This window comes from Danio aesculapii, chromosome 6 (assembly GCF_903798145.1).
Source record: "Danio aesculapii chromosome 6, fDanAes4.1, whole genome shotgun sequence".
Lineage (NCBI taxonomy): Eukaryota > Metazoa > Chordata > Actinopteri > Cypriniformes > Danionidae > Danio > Danio aesculapii.
In genome coordinates, this window is record NC_079440.1 from 61,095,562 (window position 1) to 61,110,996 (window position 15,435).

General features: G+C 37.5%; 1 protein-coding gene across 5 annotated transcripts in view; it reads left to right on the top strand.

Annotated features, from left to right (window-relative positions):
- LOC130231187 (potassium voltage-gated channel subfamily KQT member 2) overlaps window positions 1–15,435 on the top strand; it is a 104,633-nt gene that overhangs the window by 48,160 nt on the left and 41,038 nt on the right. For all 5 annotated transcript variants that reach the window (XM_056460655.1, XM_056460657.1, XM_056460659.1 and 2 more), the window contains exons 3-5: window positions 1,085–1,211; window positions 3,284–3,459; window positions 12,100–12,225. In XM_056460655.1, the coding sequence (XP_056316630.1) occupies window positions 1,085–1,211; window positions 3,284–3,459; window positions 12,100–12,225 (429 nt within the window). The remainder of the gene's footprint in view (window positions 1–1,084; window positions 1,212–3,283; window positions 3,460–12,099; window positions 12,226–15,435) is intronic.

The following is a 15,435-nucleotide window of genomic DNA, read 5'->3' on the forward strand; positions in this document are numbered from 1 at the left end:
CTCAGGCTGTTGATGTTGATCATCCACTCCTCAGATCTCTCGTATGCCCCCATACTGAATGTAACTCCAAACCATGATTTCTCCTTCACCAAACTTGACTGATTTCTGTGAGAATCTTGGCTCCATGCGGGTTCCAGCAGGTCTTCTGCATGGGATTCAGTTCAGGGCAGCACGGTGGCACATTGGATAGCACAACCACCTCACAGCAAGAAGGTCGCTGGTTCGAGCCCCAACTGGGTCAGTTGGCATTTCTGTGTGGAGTTTGCATGTTCTCCCCGTGTTGGTGTGGATTTCCTCCGGGTGCTCTGGTTTCCCCCACAAGTCCAAAAATGTGGTATAAGTGAATTGGGTAAGCTGAAAAATTGCCATTCAGCTGTGGCCACCCCAGATTAATAAACAGACTAAGCCGAAAAGAAAAGAAATGATTGGGATGCAGTTCAACAGATGATTCATGGGGGAAAATCGACCTTCTGCCACTTTTCCAAATGATCAACTAGAAGTCAAGTTATTATTTGTTGCTCTTACAACTGGGATCCACAACAAGACTTTTTTTTTTTACAGGTAGTGTGTTTGTAAAAAAAAATAAAATTATTCTGCTTCTCTGAAATAATTTACACAGTACAGAACTGTTGTATTGATGTATGCCCACATTTAAGCAAACATATTATAAGTAAATGTAATCACATGACTTAATAATTAAAAATAATCCTTAAGTAATCTAATTACAGTAACTAGTAACTTTGTGACTAATGTTTTGTGGTTTACAGGAGCTCAGTGTCACGTACTGTACATGCATATCATGAGAAGACAGAAGGACATTTAAATAAGTGTAAAATAAAATAATATACATACATCTCGATGGTTTATGTGCAAAATGTGCATGTTTGACTGTTTTAACTGTACATATAAGAAATAAAAATACTAATATTTCAAATGAAGGTATTTCCAAATACGGCTTTTAGGTTACAGAAATCATAGACAATACATTAATGATACTGTATTATTCATGACCATAAGAAATAGGTAGCAACTGAGCTATTTAAGTGGATTTGGCCTGAGGAAAAATATCTGTGTGTGTCTGTAGGAAATCGTGACCATCGTGGTGTTTGGGGTGGAGTATATCGTGAGGATCTGGTCTGCCGGATGCTGCTGTCGATATCGAGGATGGAGAGGAAGACTCAAGTTCGCCCGCAAGCCCTTTTGTGTGATCGGTGGGTGGAATACTCCAGAAAATACTCTTTGGGTCTCTCTGGTTTATTTCACTATTCACTCAGTGTCGCCTGCCATGTTTTTTAATTATTTGCCAAATTTGCCAGAAATTTCTGCATGAAAATGTAAATGTTTTCTGTGTGTTTGTGACTGTGATGAGTGTGTGTTTACTTGTTTATGTAGTTTACTAGGACACAGTTTGTATAATATAATTGTATAATGACCTAAGCTGGTTTATGCCTGTAATTCAAAATGCTTAAAAATTATATTTAAAAATATAGGGGGTGAAGTAGGACAGGGAAGGGCCATACAATAAGCATTTTTTTATTGTATAAAATACATTACACCCATGCAGTGTCCTCATAAACCATATATACAGGGGTCTGTGTGTAAATGTGTGTTCTAGTATCTGCTCTACTTCAATAGGGTATATGCAGAAGCATGCAACAGAGACAAAAAGCCAAAAAATATAATAAACATGTAAATAAAAGGGTGAGAATGTGGTAAAATCTGAAAACGTGGTAAAAATTAGATGAGGGCTTTTCTTTTTCTGGATTGCTTTTGAAAACTGTTGGTTGGGTTTAGGGAAGTGGGTGGGCAGGTCAATCAGTGCTTTTGAAAACACTATTGGTTTGGTTTACGGAAGGAGGAGGGCGGGTCAGTCAGTCATTCAGTCAGTCGACGGATTTATGCGAAAACAGCAGGCGCGAATGGCACTCGCGAGAGAAATTTGAGATCTGAAAAAGCGTACACAGCGGCCTCTGGTGGATTTATGCGAAAACAGCAGGCACGAATGGCACTCGTGAGAGAAATTTGAGATCTGAAAAAGCGTACACAGCGGCCTCTGGTGGATTTATGCGAAAACAGCAGGCGCAAATGGCACTCGTGAGAGAAATTTGAGATCTGAAAAAGCGTACACAGCGGCCTCTGGTGGTTTTATGCGAAAACAGCAGGCGCGAATAGCACTCACAAGAGAAATTTGAGATCTGAAAAAGCATACACAGCGGCCTCTGGTGAATTTACATGAGAACAGCTGGCATAAATGGCACTCGCGAGAGAAATTTGAGATCTAAAAAATCGTACACAGCGGCCTCTGGTGGATTTACATGAGAACAGCAAGCGTAAATGGCACCACTGAGAGAAATTTGAGATCTGAAAAAGCATATACAGCGGCCTCTGGTGGATTTACGTGAGAACAGCAAGCTTAAATGGCACCACTGAGATAAATTTGAGATCTGAAAAAGCATACATAGCGGCCTCTGGTGGATTTATGCGAAAACAGCAGGCGCAAATGGCACTCGTGAGAGAAATTTGAGATCTGAAAAAGCATACACAGCGGCCTCTGGTGGTTTTATGCGAAAACAGCAGGCGCGAATAGCACTCACAAGAGAAATTTGAGATCTGAAAAAGCGTACACATCGGCCTCTGGTGGACTTACGTGAGAACAGCAAGCATAAATGACACCAGTGACATAAATTTGAGATCTGAAAAAGCATACACAGCGGCCTCTGGTGGATTTACATGAGAACAGCTGGCATAAATGGCACTCGCGAGAGAAATTTGAGATCTAAAAAATCGTACATAGCGGCCTCTGGTGGATTTACATGAGAACAGCAAGCGTAAATGGCACCACTGAGAGAAATTTGAGATCTGAAAAAGCATATACAGCGGCCTCTGGAGGTTTTATGCGAAAACAGCAGGCGCGAATAGCACTCACAAGAGAAATTTGAGATCTGAAAATGCCTACACAGCGGCCTCTGGTGGATTTATGTGAAAACACGAAAACAGCAGGCGCGAATAGCACTCGTGAGAGAAATTTCAGATCTGAAAAAGCGTGCACAGCGGCCTCTGGTGGATTCGCGAAAACAAAAACTGCAAAAAAAAGCTTTCTGGGACGAATTTGGTGCTCTGTATATGTATACAGGTATGTTTTTAGAGTGAGCCTGGGTTGGTATACACCTAGCATGTCTTTAGAAATGTGTAAGCTAACCCAATAAAGATGAACCACCACCTTGTATTCGTATACTAATTTATTAATATTCCTAATGCCAAATTATATTGCTGTGTTCGTCAGACATCATGGTGCTGATCGCCTCCATCTCGGTTTTGGCTGCGGGTACGCAGGGGAATGTGTTCGCCACCTCCGCCATCAGGAGTCTCCGATTCCTCCAGATTCTCCGCATGATCCGCATGGACCGCCGCGGGGGAACCTGGAAGCTGCTGGGATCCGTCGTCTACGCTCACAGCAAGGTAAAACAAGACGATCAACGTGCCAAAACCACTTCCAATGCACTCCTGTAAATCTATTAGGCAATACTGTGAGTGTGAGCTTGACAAACCACATGTAGGAAGCACACTCGTTCACTATTTTAGCACATTTACACCAAACTCTTTCTAAACCGTTGTGTGTTATTCAAATTGACTCCCCTTTGGTTGTGTTGGTGGCTGTTTTTGCCCCATTGATTTCCATTGTGACTACATTTTTTTTTTGATTGCAAAGCCATGACAGCATAGCATTGTTGATTGTTGCTGGTTTTGTCTGTTGGGAAGAGGGACTATGACTACGTTTACATGGACACCAATAATTAGATTTTAATCCGATTAAGACAATACTCTGATTAAGAGTCGACCATGTAAACAGCGATTTTTGATTAATTTAATCAGATTAAGGTCATAATCGAACTAAAGAGAATTCGAATTAAGACGTGTGGAGTATGCCAATTTTAGTCGCAGTATTGAAGTGCAGTACAGACATGTAAACACCTTAATCAAATTATTACCGTCATGTAGGACTTTTCGTAGCGTTTTGCACAACCCAGGCTCATTCTGAGAACGTAGTCCCGGGGACGTTTCTGGAGACCGCGAAATACGTCCCGGGAGGTACGTATTTGTGCAGTTTTTGTTTTCGTGAGTCCGCGAGAGGCCGCTGTGCGCGCTTTTTCCCGCGCCGTTCTCGCGTAAACAAGCTAGAGGCCGCTGTCGAACGACCTTCCGCCTGTCTGCCTGGATGACGGAATGATTGACTGTGCGACCGGCCAATCGGCTGACCCCATCTCTCCGTCCCTAAACCCAACCAACTACGGTTCACAAAAGCTGTCCAGAAAAAGAAAAGCCCTCATCCGATTTTTACCACGTTTCGGATTTTGACCACATTCTCACCCTGTGACGAACTTGTTCGCTTCATTTTTTGGATTTTGTTTTTGTTTTCTTACCTGATTTCTGGAACCGCTCTTCCCCGGACTCGAACCCAGTCGTGGTCGTGGTCGTGGTCAGCCCCTCTCTGCGCCTCGAGTCCGCCAGAGTACACGAAGAGCTAACCGGACAAACTGGCTGCAGCGGGAAAGCCCTCCACACGGAGGCGAGCGGCCGGCTGGCGAGCGCCGAAGGGAACGCTGTCACACCGCCCCGCAGCGTTCGCTTAAAAAAATGAAATGCAGCCGTACGTACCCCCGGCTACGTATTTCGCGGTCTCCAGAAACGTCCCCGGGACTACGTTCTCAGAATGAGCCTGGGTTGGTTTTGCAACAGGATAGTCCACACACACACACCTACCAAGTCAGTACAGACCGCAGACACCTGCATCGTGAAATGCAGAGGGTTTTTTTTTACTTCCATTCAGCGTGCGTTATGAACTTTCATTAAAACAACACTCTTCCAGCAGTTCATACTTGTCTAGAAAATGCTTCATTGATTTAAGATTGTTTTAGATATTTGGACTAGAAACAAGACAAAACCTCTAAGAAAGAAAATATTAAGCAATTTTTTAGTTGCACATTATTCTGTGCCCTCAGTCGATGCAGCTGATGCATGCAACAACCATACAACAAACCCAAGATTGCAAAGTAATCACCAATTATTCAGTCCCCATTACAGCTGCCCTTAAGAAGCTCTGCAAATCTGATTTTGAGAGGTTTATTGTTGTTGTGGGTGTGTCTGGAAGCTCTTTGTGCTGAGCAGATATTGAGGAGCAGTTCCTCTGTCCAGTGTCATTTGTCAAGCCCAATGTTTCCGGCACATTGCTAAAGAGTACTTCTGGAGGTCAAACGCTCTCGGTGAACCAATCTGGTGGCGTTTCTTCTTTGCTCTCTGTGGATTTTTTTCATGTTCTGAAGAGACCAGTGCTGCTGCAGTTTAATGATTTTCCTGATGAAGTTTCAGCTGCAGGCCTACAATCAATAACACTCCAGAAAGACCGAAATACCATGCTCAGAGACGGAGAATTGGCAGAATACTGCAGTGTATGCAGAATATTAAATGTCATGCGGATTGTCTCTTAATCACTGGCTGTGGGTTAAAAAGTCAAAGTTGAAAGTGTTCAAAGCTCAGGTCTTTACAGTGGCTCCCAGTTACATTCAGAATAGATTTTAAAGTATTATTACTGGTCTATAAATCACTAAATGGTCTAGGAACTCAATACATTACAGAAATGCTCACTGAATACAAACCTAACCGATCACTCAGATCTTTAGGATCAAATAAACTAGAAATTTCAAGAGTTCAGTCAAAGCAGGGTGAATCTGCCTTCAGATACTAACAGCGCCCCCTGCTGCTGGAATCAGCTTCCAGAAATGATCATATGTGCTCCAACATTAGGCACATTCAAATCAAGACTGAACACACATCTGTTTAGCTGTGCCTTTACTGAATGAGCACTGTGCTACGTCCCACAGATCGCACTCTTATGTTTTTCTCTTCTTTTTAATTCTTTTATTACACATTTTATCTGTTTTTATGCTTATTTATTTTATTTTTATTTTTTTAGCATTTTTATTATTTGTTTTTATTTCTCTTATACTTGTTTCTTTTATTCCTGTTTATGTAAAGCACTTTGAATTGCCACTGTGTATGAAATGTGCTATAGAAATAAACTTGCCTTGCCTTGTTTCACCTCATACACTGCAAAAAAAGCTTTTCTTACTTAGATTTTTTGACTTGTTTCTAATCCAAATATCTAACACTTCTTAAATCAATATCCATTTCTAGACAAGCAAATAATATTGTATAATAAATGTCTAAGAAAATGTATGTTTAATAAATAATATGCCAAAATGATCTAATGTCAAAAGGAAAAACAAGGTTATTTTGCTTAAACCATTTGCAGATTGTTTTGCTTGTTTTAAGGAAAAACTAAATTTTAGCTTGTCATTTTTTTAAACAAGACCATATGTATTGCTTGTCTAGAAAATGCTTCTTGATTTAAGAGTTTTCAGATATATGGATGAGAAACAAGACAAAAAAATTGAGAAAAAAATTAAGAAAATCTTTAAATGTTATGGTAATATTCATTTTAATCATACTCTGGGGCTTTTAAATGCTTGATTATGATTAGCTGATGGCGCTATTCTCAGATAAACGCACAGCTAAAGTAGTTCCGGCATGTTTTGAGAATGATTTCAGTGATTTTATTCATTCATTCATTTTCTTTTCAGCTTAGTCTCTTTATTAATCTGGGGTCGCCACAGCGGAATGAACCGCCAACTTATCCAGCATATGTTTTAAGCTGCGGATGCCCTTCCAGCTGCAACCCATCACTGGGAAATACCCATACACACTCATTCACACACATACACTACAGACAATTTAGCCCACCCAATTCACTTGTACCGCATGTCCTTGGTTAGGGGAAACCGGAGCACCTGGAGGAAACCCACGTGAACACGGGGAGAACATGCAAACTCCACAAAGAAATGCCAACTGACCCAGCTGAGGCTCGAACCAGCAACCTTTTTGCTGTGATGCGAGTCCATCGTGCTGCCCCTCAGTGATTTCACAGAAACTAAAACATTAAACAATGTATAAGAGTTATAATGCATTTTAAGGGGCATGATAAGCACTGTGGCCTCACAGTAAGAAGGTCGCTGGTTCGAGTCCCGGCTGGGTCAGCTGGGACAGTGTGGAGTTTGCATGTTCTCCCCGTGTTGGCGTCGGTTTCCTCCAAGTGCTCCGGTTTCCCCCACAGTCCAAACACATGCACTATAGGGGAATATGAAGCAATAAAGCAAGGATACTATGCTATACTTATTATATATACTATATACATACTGATGCTGATGTTAATTTTGTTTTTACTTTATAAACATATTTTGGTAGGTATTGATATTCGGATAAATATAGGGATAAATCAATATTAATACCATATAATAACCAGGCCCACATGGAATCTGCGCGTGCAGAAATCTTCAGATTTTTAGCCCATCATTGAGTCTGTGTATTTACTTGTGTAAATGTGTGTACATTTATATTTATTACATTTTTTTATTCATTTGACTAATTTTAATGTGGTATAATAATATTAAAATGTTCAAATGATTATTTACAATAGTTTATAAAGTTTCTAAAGTAATATTTTCTGTCTTTTAGTAGAGATATTATATAAGAGACTTGCTTTGTTTACCAAATAAGTGGATCTAATTGGATGTGCATTCTAAACATTAAATAAAAGTTAAAAAGCTATTATTTGCTGATTTCATATTTTAAGTTTTTAATTATGATTCTCCTAAAATCATTCCACAATAATCCGCTGTTTTTTTTACAAAATTCTCAGCAGAAAATGTCCACAGATTCTGTCTGGCCCTAATAATAACTGATGTAATAGTAATACAACATTAATAGATCTTGATATTGGTTTAGATGTTGATATTGTGAATGATATTGAAATTAGTATTAGTATTGATGCTCTTATTGGTATAGATAATGATAAATGGGATTGAAATTGATATAATATGACATATGATAGTGATACTGATATTGGTTTTGATGCTGATAGTAATATTAATATTAGTATTAACAGTAGGGCTGCACAATATTTAGTTTGAGCATCGATATCACAATGTGTGTATCGGCAATAGTCACATCGCAGCATTAGATTATTAATTACAGACTAAAACATAAAGATATTATTTTAGTTTTATTTAAATCATTTATACAATGTTGATGACCATTTCTGTACCTGAATACTGCTAGACCAGGGGTGGGCAAACTGGGTCCTGGAGGGCCGGTGTCCTGCTCAGTTTAGCTCCAACTCTAATCAAAAACACCAGCTTATAGATTTCTAGTGATCTTGAAGACACTGATTAGCATGTTCAGGTGTTTTTGATTAGAGTTGGAGCTAAACTATGCAGGGCACCGGCCCTCCAGGACCGAGTTTGCCCACCCCTGTGCTAGACTCTCTAGAAAACCAAAAAGCACTGTTGACTTTTATCTCTGCTCTGTGTATGCTTTTAATTCATTATGTTTTATGCACATGCGCTGCATAGAAAAAGACTTGATAATTCCAATCGATCTTTCAAAATAGGTATATCATCTGGTGAAGTTAGATTTATATCGCAATATATATTGCAGAAAAACAAAATATCGCAATGTCAGCTTTTTCCAATATCGTGCAGCCCTAATTAATATAGTGATATTGTTATTTTATATATTCCTGCTCATATAGACAGCTAAATATAGACAGTCGGCTCATGAGCAGATGAATCAGGAAAGTGGATTAGACCGCAGTAAATCTTGTCATTCATTGAGGTTGAGTCTCCTTCAAGGGCAAGAAAGTGAGTGAATGTGCTGACTGTGCGTTTTCTCCATCTTAAAAGAGTCGCAGTGGCGTAACGTCTGCGTGTGTTAAAGTGGTGTCCCGTTTCTTACATCTACAGGAAAGTGCATTTGCAGAAACACACACACATACACACGCTGACCGAGCACAAACTGTCAAGACAGGTTTCTTTGACTCATGTCAGAGATTCACTCGTTGTTGTTGTTTTGTTTTTGTTTTTTTTGCTTTATTAACAAGTACCAGCATGTACAGTTTCAATATACTACAAAATCCCTGCACATTTCTTAACAGGGAGGATTAAATAAGAAAAGAAATTTAAATAACAGAAAATGGTAACACTTTACAATGTTATGCATGTACTAACATGTCAGAATCAGAATCAGAATCAGAAAGAGCTTTATTGCCAGGTATATTCACACATACTAGGAATTTGTTTTGGTGACAGAGCTTCTACAGTGCAACAGGATTACAGAGACAGGACAAAAAACAGATAATAAATATATATATTTTAAAGAAAAATAGAAGTAGTGAGTGCAAATATACAGATTGACAAGTGTATGTACATGTTTATTACTATATACAACATTATATGTGCAAATTGGCATGTAAAGTGTGTGGTTAAATAAGTGTATATGTGTATAAAAGTGTATAGCAAGTAGTGATGTTGGCTCCACAATTATTATCATCAAGTGTTCATGAGATGGATTGCCTGAGGGAAGAAACTGTTTCTGTGTCGGGCTGTTCTGGTGCGCAGTGCTCTGTAGCGTCGACCAGAAGGTAGAAGTTCAAAGAGGCAGTGTGCTGGGTGTGAGGGGTCCAGAGTGATTTTGGCAGCCCTTCTGCTCGCTCTGGATAAGTACAGTTCTTGGGGAGTAGGAAGGGTTGTACCAGTGATTCGCTCAGCAGTCCGAACTATTCGACGTAGTACAAATGATGAAAGATATATTAATCACAGTATTTATTTATGTTATTAACATTAGTTAATGAAAATACTGTTGTTCATTGTTAATCCATCTTAACTTACGGTGCATTAACTAATAATAAAAGCATGAATTTTGATTTTAATAATGCATTAGCAGATGTTGAACTATGATAAATAAATGCTGCACACGTGTTGTTTATTTATGTTTATTAAGTGTTGTTTATTTATTTATATTTATGTTTGTAAATACGTTAACTAATGAAACCTTGTTGTAAAGTGTAACCAAGAGAATAATTAAAAAAGGAGGAGAGGGGACATAACTACCAATTTCAATTCAATTAAATTCATCTTTGTTTCTATAGCGCTTTTTTTCAATGTACAGGGTGGGCCATTTATACGGATACACCTTAATAAACTAATTGGGAATTTTACAGGAGAAAACAATGATGAGCTTGGTTTTAAACGAAACTTTATTCTTTCATGAGTTATTTACAGTCCCCCTCACATATACTAATGTAATAATAACAGGATGTTATTATCACCAACAATTCCCATGTTATTAAGGTGCATCCATATAAGTGACCCACCCTGTAGATTGTGTCAAAGCAGCTTCACATAGAAGATTATAGTTATAGATATATAGCCTCTAGCAAAGAGAAGTATATATTAAGCGCTATAGAAATAAAGATTGCATTTACAAACATTATTAAGGCGCTGATTAATAAAGTGACTAAGCCGAAAAGAAAATGAATGAACATTTTTAAATGCAATTTCAGTACAGAAAATGCATGTATAGTAACATTTTATCCACAAATGTGAAAGGAGGAGCATATATTCACCGTTTTAACTCTATTTTTGGAATTAGAAATCACTTTTAAATACATTTAATTTTGTTTTTCTACCACTTGCGGGTGTGCATGTGAAAAATTCAATTTATAATAAAACAAGCATCTATTAAAGAGCAATATTACACATAATAACCCATGTTTACAATATGAGGAAAATGCTTTTGAAGGAGATTCATTACAGTGCTCACTGATTCTGAATAGACTAAAGCTCTTAAAGAGACAGTACACCCAAATATGAATGTCTGCCGTTACTGTTTACTCACTGTAAAACATTATATGACGACAAGCCATGACAACAAATGCTTTTATGCTACTTTAACTTAAAGTTAAGGTTTTAACTACACTGAAAATAAATGATTCATTGGATTTGCTCATTTTTTAAGGTAAGTGGCTACAAGCAATGTATGTGGGCTGAATTCAAACTAATTAAGTTGTAATTAACATTACTAAATTGTTTCAATTCAGCCCATATAAATTGTTTGCAACCAATTATCTTAATATACATATATATATATATATATATATATATATAATAAAACTTATATAAGTATAAAGTAAATCCAGTTACAATTTATTTTCAGTGTAATTTGTTTAGCTATGCAAAGTTTAACATACTAGAGTCGTTGGCGGTTCATTCCGCTGTGGCGACCCCTATTAAATCATGATCTAAGTGAATGAATAAAATGAATAAATGAATTAAGGAATGATAGATATATTGATATAGATTTTTATATTGATATTGAATTGTTTGTTGATATTGATGTTCATATTGATATTAATATTAATATTGGTATTTATATATTCATATTGATGTTGATATTGATTTTAATATTGATACTGTTAATGGTACTGATGTATAAGTTTTGTTTTGGATATTGACACTGATATTAATATTCATATTGGTTTTGATTTTGATATTGGTTTTGGTATTGATGCTCATATTAATATTGATATTGGGTTTTGGTATTGATGTTAATATTGATTTTGATATTGATATTGGTTCTGATATTAATATTTATACTGATATTTGTTTTGGCATTGATACTAATATTGATACTGAAATTGGTATTGATGTTAATATTGATAGTGATATTGGTTCTGGCATTGATACTGATATTGGTTTTAATGTTAATATTGATTCTGATGTTGATACTGATTTTTGTTTTGATGTTAATATTAACACTGATATTGGTGCTGGTGTTTATGTTTATATAAGTTTTGTTTTTGGTATTGATATTGATATTAATATTGATTTTAAGATTGATATTGGTTTTGATATCAATACTGATATTGGTACTGATTATTATGTTTTTGGTATTAATATTGTTTTTGGTATTGATACTGATATTGATATTAATATTGATACTGATATTGATGCTAATATTGGTACTGATGTTTATGTTTTTGGTATTAATATTGTTTTTGGTATTGATACTGATATTGATATTAATATTGATACTGATATTGATGCTAATATTGGTGCTGATGTTTATGTTGATATATGTTTATGATATTGATAGTGATATTGATATTTCTGTTGATATTGATGTTGTTTTTCTATTGATATTGGACAGGAGCTGATCACCGCCTGGTACATCGGCTTCCTCTGCCTGATCTTGGCCTCGTTTCTGGTGTATTTGGCAGAGAAAGAGGACAACGAGATGTTTGAGACGTATGCAGATGCGCTCTGGTGGGGTCTGGTAAGATTTTCAGTCCTTAATCTGTTCAAAGTACTCAAAGATCCAAAAAGCTGCAGAGATCAACTTAAGTGAAATCTTAAGCTGAGAGTGAGGGCGGAGTCTACTTTTGGATGATGTCATCATGCTTTTAACTATGCACACAGTGATTGGCTCATAGGAGAGGGGCGGAGTCTTTGCTAGAGGTTTATTCATAAAAATATTTTAAAATGCAGGCTGTCACTAATTAAACTAATATAATTTCAGATTATTATCAGCCTCTGTGCTTCTCAATTAGCTTACCTATAAGATCTTTTTCCTGGCTGAAATATATTTTAAAAATAAGCTTAAATGTACACCGTTATATACTAAAATATATTTCAAAATGCATCACGAAAGTACGTTTTCAACATTAAAGTATATTGTACGTACACACTATTTAAAATAATGAAGGTTTCTAAGAACTGCATTCAAAAATTGTTTGGAGTAACATTAAAAATGGCTTTTTATTCGTTTTTTAAAAAAAAGCAGATTCATTTTGGGTAATATTAAAATGTACAAATGTAACAGCTTCATTCAATTTAATTTACATTTTTTTATTTAGTTGCTCTAACTAACAAAAACGGATATGGAAAAAACATATGCATGCAATTAACCACAGCCTCTTCAGTTTTCTCCATGATTTCATGGTTTAGGAACTGACTGGATCATTGGAAGATGGGCGTTGCTAACAAAATTAAGGAAAATAGATGAATGGATGTAAGCAGGGCAGAAACCATAGACTGTAAAATATATGGACGTAGCATCCGTGACGTCACCCATAGGTTTCTGAAGAGCGCAAAAGTAGCTACAAGTAGGCGCGGCCAACCGTCGCCATTTTGTTCGCGCGTCATCGCACCCACGGCGGGATACCAAACAAGGGCAAAGAGGCGGAGAGTGAGCGGAGCTACAGACACCTGCTGGCACTTTGCTTAGACCTGACAGACAGACTTTACTTTGGGAGAAACGCTTAATACTTCATTACCTGCGACTCGTTTGTGTTCTGACCACATGTGCTTGGCTGTACACTATATCAATAAAGTGTTTAGACTTTTAAAAACACTGTAGTCATACAGTGAGCCACTAAACATTGTTCTTATGATGTTTTTCTACAGGAGGAAAACGCGAATGACTTCCAAACACTTCAAATATAGTGTGTGTTAGTAAATGTAAGACTATTGATGAACTCCAGCATAACACTGTATGATAACGCTTCAGATGACTGTTCTATTGACTACAGCTAATCAATCTGTCAGATTCTGGAGTGCTTTACGGGTCTAAAGAAAAATATTAATGATAAATGATCTTAAATAAAACACACACATTTATACAGATGCTGTATAAGTATATAACTTTACTCACATGGGAAACGAGGCCACATGAATGGTTTGTGAGCACAATTAAGTGCACACAGCATCCCATATCATCTGATAATTGTAAGAAATAATCCCAAAAGGCAGCTGACTGTGTAAAGCCACATAAAACAACACAAAAATACGATGAATATGCTGAGATCAGTGGCTAATCTGCCGGATTCAGCTGAGGTGAAGTGACGGCGACCAGCGAGACCTAGCTGTCACTCAAGTGGCCACGCCCTTAATTATGCAAACTTAATATAACCTAGTATAAAGGAAATGGATGAGTTATAAAAAAATTATAGCTATATGAACCAAAATCGTTCTTTGTACCAGGCTGTAAACACATTTTTTTCTGCTGTAAAGTTGGCCATTCTAACGGTGGTCTCAATTGCATTTTGCTCTATTATGGAGCCAGGACTAGTGGAATTTTAATTAATTGCAGTTTTAGTTACTTCCGTATTGGCTTCCCGAGGGAGAGCGGGAGGTTGCCGCTTGGCAGAAACGCGACACACCCTGATAGCCCCGCCCTAAAAGACTGATAGCTCCACCCTAGAGGACTGATAACCCCACCTTAAAGTACTTATAGCTCCTCCCTAAATGGCTGATAGCTTTGCCCTAAATAACTGATAGCTCACTCTAAATGACTGACAGACTGAAACTCCTCTTCTTCAGTTTTCTCCATGATTTCATGGTTTAGGAACTGATTGGATCATTGGAAGATGGGCGTTGCTAACAAAATTAAGGAAGATTGATGAATGGATAAAAGCAGGGCAGAAACGAGACACGCCCTGATAACCCCGCCCTAAAGGACTGATAGCTCCACCCTAAAGTACACATAGTTCCGCCCTAAAGAACTGATAGCCTCTCCCTAAAGCACAGATAACCCAGCCCTAAAGTGCTGCTAACCCTGCCCTAAATGACTGATATTTCCATCCTAAATGACAGATTGCTCCGAGTGGGAGGGAAGGTTATCATTATTGATTAAAGATTAAAACAGTAAATTAATTTTGACAAAATAATGAAGTGCACAGATACATCATTTATAAGAAGACCACTTCTATGTAAATATAATAATAAGAAGGTTACGTTTTAATTTCATGGCGACTTGAAGATGTGTGTGTGAATATGAGCAGATGTGCAGGCTGATGGTCTTCATTGTGCTGCAGGTGTGTTTTCAGCTGGATTATATGGTTGATTTTAGCAGCAGTTTTGAGCTGTGTTTTCTCTACGGGACTCAGTGAAACGAGCTCAAGGACAGCAGGACCGGAGCGTCTGGGTGGATGATTAATTATGCAGGGATGTTTATCGCTCGTTGAGTTTGATGAGATGATACTTCAGAAAGATCACAGAGGAATCTTGTGTGGATTGAGTTCATGGTCTTGCATAATTTAATGGCAGTTTTGGGGGATTTTTTATTCGTCTGATTCACTTTCAGAGAGCAGATCTTATTAAATCATCACTCTGCAGAAAACACACTGCAGGAAACAGTGACTATTAATTAATGGACCAACAGACGGATGGATGGATGGATGGATGGGTGGATGAATGGATGGATTGATAGATTTAGATGGATAGATAGATTTAGATGGATGGATGGATGGTTGGATGGATAAGTAGATTTAGATGGATGGATGGATGAATGGATTTACATGGATGGATGGATGGATAGATAGATGGATAGATAGATTTAGATGGATGAATGGATAGGTAGATTTAGATGGATTGATGGGTGATGGATGAATTTAGATGGACGGATAGATAGATTTAAATAGATGGATGGATGGATGGATGCATGGATGGATGAATTTATAGATAGATAGATAGATAGATAGATAGA